The 4,564-nt window shown below is 36.2% G+C and overlaps 1 protein-coding gene across 1 annotated transcript; it reads right to left on the bottom strand.

Annotated features, from left to right (window-relative positions):
- Nucleotides 1-510: 510 nt before the first annotated feature.
- Nucleotides 511-4,174, bottom strand: LOC106098416 (interleukin-8). The gene is made up of 3 exons (XM_019353306.2): nucleotides 4,043-4,174; nucleotides 2,338-2,473; nucleotides 511-1,069 (listed from the first exon to the last, which is right to left on the bottom strand). The coding sequence occupies exons 1-3, from the start codon at nucleotides 4,092-4,094 to the stop codon at nucleotides 949-951; spliced, it is 309 nt and encodes a 102-aa protein (XP_019208851.1). The 5' UTR covers nucleotides 4,095-4,174; the 3' UTR covers nucleotides 511-948.
- Between the last annotated feature and the right edge of the window lie 390 nt (nucleotides 4,175-4,564).

The following is a 4,564-nucleotide window of genomic DNA, read 5'->3' as shown; positions in this document are numbered from 1 at the left end:
TCAAAATCTTTTTCTTTAAATATCAGGTTTGAGGAGTCACCTTTGAATTATGAGCAGTCCTCTCAAATCTGAAGTTTGCTTTAATATTATGTAAATGTTAATGTGTTTAATCATCATACACCTATAAAACAATGGGTTTTGGTGCATTGCTCTTCTTGTGGATCAACACAATACTTTCTGTTTTATTTGGTGCTAATGACCCCGATTGGTTAGATATACTGCACATAACAATGCATGTTTAGAGTTTTAATGGTAAAATGCTGTTTTCAGATCTTTCTCCTGAAAGTGCAGTTTTCTGAAATCTGATTAAGAGTGCCAAACGGCTACAACAGTGATGCACGCATAAAAAAGAGCTGATGTGGAAAGTTGAAGCAGTCATTGCATCAAGAACGGCACAAGTTTTTCAGTGATAATATGCTGACATGTTAAAAAAATACCATAATAAACATATTGAACATATAAAAATATTGACGTTTTATGTGGCCAAACATGGATTAAACAACAAACACATTTTATTTTTTAAACATTTTTATTTTCTTTGCAGCAACTTAATTTTCATTATGCAATAACTGCATTGTTCTGAGTGTTTCTTTACTGAGTATTAAATCATTTGTTGCTGCTGATCAAGAAGATTCACCAAAGGAAGTAGAAAAAAGGAAGTACAGTGTTACGTATTACAGTGCTACATATTTAATGCTACATGCAAGATCTGCTCATACAATCACTTGACTGGTGAGTTTTTTTTTCCTTTAACACTCTGAAAACAGGAAGATTTTCTTTTTCTAAAATCAGTGTTATTCCATACATTGGTGTAAAATATTCAGAAATACACAATCAGTAGAAATAAAATAAAGTAGCAAAAAAAAAGAAAAGCAAAAAGCCAAAGTGGGTTAAATATTGGCTTCAGTCATGGCTCAGTGGTCAGGTAGTTGGAGACAACTGCAGGATTTATGCCCGTTTCTTGGAGGCCTTTCCCATCTGCTGTTTCTCCAGAAAGAAGTTGATCAGCTTCTTCACCCAGGTGGAATGAGGGTTCAGACAAACCTTTGCTCCGTTTGCCAGTCCAGCTCTGATTAAAGAGATTTACAGTCAGTCAATGCTTAAAGGTAAGTAGTCCTCAGTGCAAATCTCTCTGTGATACTTTTGATCTGCCAGCCAGCATCTGATTCACTTTATTTAAGTTATTTCCCCCACAAAATCATCAAACTGCAATCACAAGGCAGTTTTTCTATACCAGGAATTAAAAGAACCATCATATTAAACGTCGAGGGAATTATAACAATTTCAAGTGAAAATCCATGTGCAGTTTACAGATTACAGTAATCAAACCAGCTATCGCTAAAATCGCCACTGAGACTGAACACTCGGGTGATTAAAGATGACATGGTGCAATCGGAGAAATGAGAGTGAACCTGTTGACTGAAAACACAAACTCTGTGTGGAGCTGATCTCCGCAGATATTTGCAAAACTCTGACGTGGACAAACCTCAGTGTTTTCATGTGAACTCACTGTGAAGTGATACAAAAATGTAAAAAATGTTGGGAAACAATTCCAAGAGGGCTTACTGGAACTTACCGGAGAGAAAATCTGATCCGTGTAAGCAGATCCCAGAGTTTAATTCCAGCCAAGTACCCGTCAGGCAGTTTGATTAATGATGTTATCAGTATTAAGTGGAAATGCTCTGTTTTTATGAGCATCATTAAACATGCTTCAACAAATAATACTGCAGCCAGCTTTTAACAAAAGGCCTCCAGTGTTTTCCATAAAATAAACTAGTTAATTAATTAATATATTGATTTATTTGGCTTAAAAAAACAACATGTTATGGTGTTATTTTTTTAAGGTTACATTTGGAATTGTGTTTAAGAGCGATGATACTCCCAGTTTGGCCGGAAGATCGAGTTGGATTAAAAAAGCGATGCAACATGAAAAAATGTAAATAATGTCCCTTAAATCAGGAAAAAAAAGAGTAAAAGTGACAGTAGATCAAATGCACAAAATTTATAATTTACAGAAATCTTAATTGGCACAACTTTTTAAATTTGTAAGCAAAAAATGTAAGAGATTTGCCAGATCGAGCTCAAATAAGTTTCCTTTTGTATTTATTTGTATTTATTTAAATCAATCCATGGATTATATAGAGTTTATAGTGTTTATACAAGACTTAATCAAGATTGTTTCAAATATTGGGGACCAAATGTTCCAAAAAAAGACATTTTTATAAATTATTTCCTTTTTTAAAAGCATCTAAATCTAAATTGATTATGTGAGACACTGAATCCCATTTTTATAATAAGCTTTTAGATTTAAAGGGTGATTGTGACAGGCTGACTTACATGACTTCTGTGTCCGGGCAGTGAGGCCCCTCAGGGAACAGTTTGATGCTCCTCAGGTTGTCTGGAGGGATGATCCTCGACTCCACCTGCAGGCACCGGCAGTGGGTGTTGTAGTCACGGCTGATTGGCGGCATACCTGTCGTCAGCACACATTTAACAGCAAACAGCTTTATCTTTTCTTTCTCACCTCCTGTGAACTTGGATATAAACTTGAAGACATCAATCAAGCTTGCGTTTACTTCAAAGGTCATGTGGATGTTTTCAGTGTGATGTTTGTGTTTTAGAGCTTGTATTATTCTCCAGTGCCAAAGAAAACCTCTAAAGCAGTTCTAAACGTGGATATGGATTTGTAAGCATTTAAATTTGAAATAAAGGGAGTAGGAACAAGAAAAGTGTAAACTTCATCCTACTCCTTTTCGAGCACATGCATTCTGTAGACATAGATATATACATGAAAACTTGATGATTTTTAAGTTTTGTTTTTTGTTTTTTCTGTTGTTATTTCAATTATATTTGCATGTTCGAAATAAAATTATATCTATCTATCTATCTATCTATCTATCTATCTATCTATCTATCTATCTATCTATCTATCTATCTATCTATCTATCTATCTATCTATCTAAACAAGATGACTCATGCAATTTACATAATGATGTTTTATTGAAACTCAGACGGGGGGAAGCTTTTAGTTTTGATACTTGTCTGACACCCGCCTCTTACACTCCGCCAACGCAACCTCAGCTATTTAATTTTCCAGAGAAACTGAAATGGTAATCTCATGCTGGGAAGAAGAAAAGCCAAGCTGTGCCAAAGTTTGCTTGGCAGTCAGTGTAACACACACACACAACTACAGCTCAGTGACTGGAAAGCTTTCCAACTGCACGTTTCATCATCGCCTCCCAAGTTGGTGTTTTGACATTCTTAACAAAAGCTCTTCCCTTTTTTTTTTGCTCTTTCAGTCATCTTCCTGTTTGTAAAATACTCACACAAAGACGTTCTCCATTCTCACTGAAGAACTGAAAGACGTACCGTAATACATGGTGAAACAGTCAGGTCAGGATCACGCTGAAATGTGACACCACTTAGAAAAGTCACATGGACAAAAAAGGGCCCTTAAAACGCTCAGTAGGGTTTTCCATTAGTTAAAGCTTTAATCCAATTGTTTTGCTATACAGAATTTCTTTGTGCATATTAAACTTAGCACCCTCAGTGGGTCCAGTATTCAGATCTTTTTTTAAAGTCAATAAAAAAAAATTCCAAAACACACTTTCAAATAGAGAGAAATGTGCACATTGTTGTGCACTTTAAATCTTTTTAACTATCCCACCTGTGAAATCCATTAAATTAGCATGTTATTTAAAATGAGTATTGAAAATTATTTCTGGATTTGAACATTTCTAGTACGCAATGAATCTTTTTTTTTGTTTGTTTTCTTGTCATGCAGTATTTGCAAATGAATTCCCATTTTCTTGTAGAGATGTGGAGAAATATTCTCCCTGCAGCTTCAAAAACACCCTCTCGCTTACAAAGAAAAATAAAATCTTGTTGCGAACCTTGAGGCCACATTCCAGTGTATTACAGTCTATCTCTGTTTTCACCAGCAAATTTAATTTCTAAACATGAAGGTCACGTTACGCTTTCCAGAGAACAGAAATGTTTATTCACACAGAAACTTCTGTTTGTGTAGTGAATCTATTCTTACCATGACTGAGGACGAGCAGGGTCCCAAACACAATCAGTACGCAGAGTTTCATCTTGTTTCTTGCTGACGTGGCTGCTTGCTCTGTTGTTGAACACAGACTGATGTATTCCAGCTGTTGTAACTGTTTTCATGCAGCTGCACTCTAATATTTATACATACATGTAATCATGTGATTGTTGTGAACTTCTGCAATTAATTAAAAAAAAAAACACACACACAGAGAGGTATGTGTGAGTGTGCACGTTGGTTTCATTTTGTTGCATTCACATGTGCAGCAGAAGGCAGTCATGGGATGGTGGGTTCAGGGGACGATCAGAGGCCCGACTGAGGTTAGACAGCATGCTTGCTGCGGTCAGCAGTCCCAGAAATGAACCACACAGATGGGATATGTATGTCTGGGTGTCCAGGAAAAAGCTACGAAACCCTTCTGCTTGCCACAATTCTGCAGAAGCACAACACTCTGTGTAAACTCTGTGATCCCCCTTCTCACACTGAAAGAGGAAAAAGATCAGCAGACAAAGT

The sequence above is a fragment of the Oreochromis niloticus genome, linkage group LG3, assembly GCF_001858045.2.
Source record: "Oreochromis niloticus isolate F11D_XX linkage group LG3, O_niloticus_UMD_NMBU, whole genome shotgun sequence".
In the NCBI taxonomy this organism is placed as follows: Eukaryota; Metazoa; Chordata; class Actinopteri; order Cichliformes; family Cichlidae; genus Oreochromis; species Oreochromis niloticus.
Note: the sequence above shows the minus strand (reverse complement) of the source record. Positions and strands in the feature narration are given on the sequence as shown.

What these genes read in the sequence shown, in the direction of transcription:
- LOC106098416 (XM_019353306.2), bottom strand. Translation starts at nt 4,094, where the DNA reads ATGAAACTCTGCGTACTGATTGTGTTTGGGACCCTGCTCGTCCTCAGT. An exon ending in CCTGCTCGTCCTCAGTCATG is followed by an intron (nt 2,474 to 4,042) that starts GTAAGAATAGAT and finishes TGCTGACGACAG; the next exon opens with GTATGCCGCCAATCAGCCGT. An exon ending in TGCCCGGACACAGAAGTCAT is followed by an intron (nt 1,070 to 2,337) that starts GTAAGTCAGCCT and finishes CTCTTTAATCAG; the next exon opens with AGCTGGACTGGCAAACGGAG.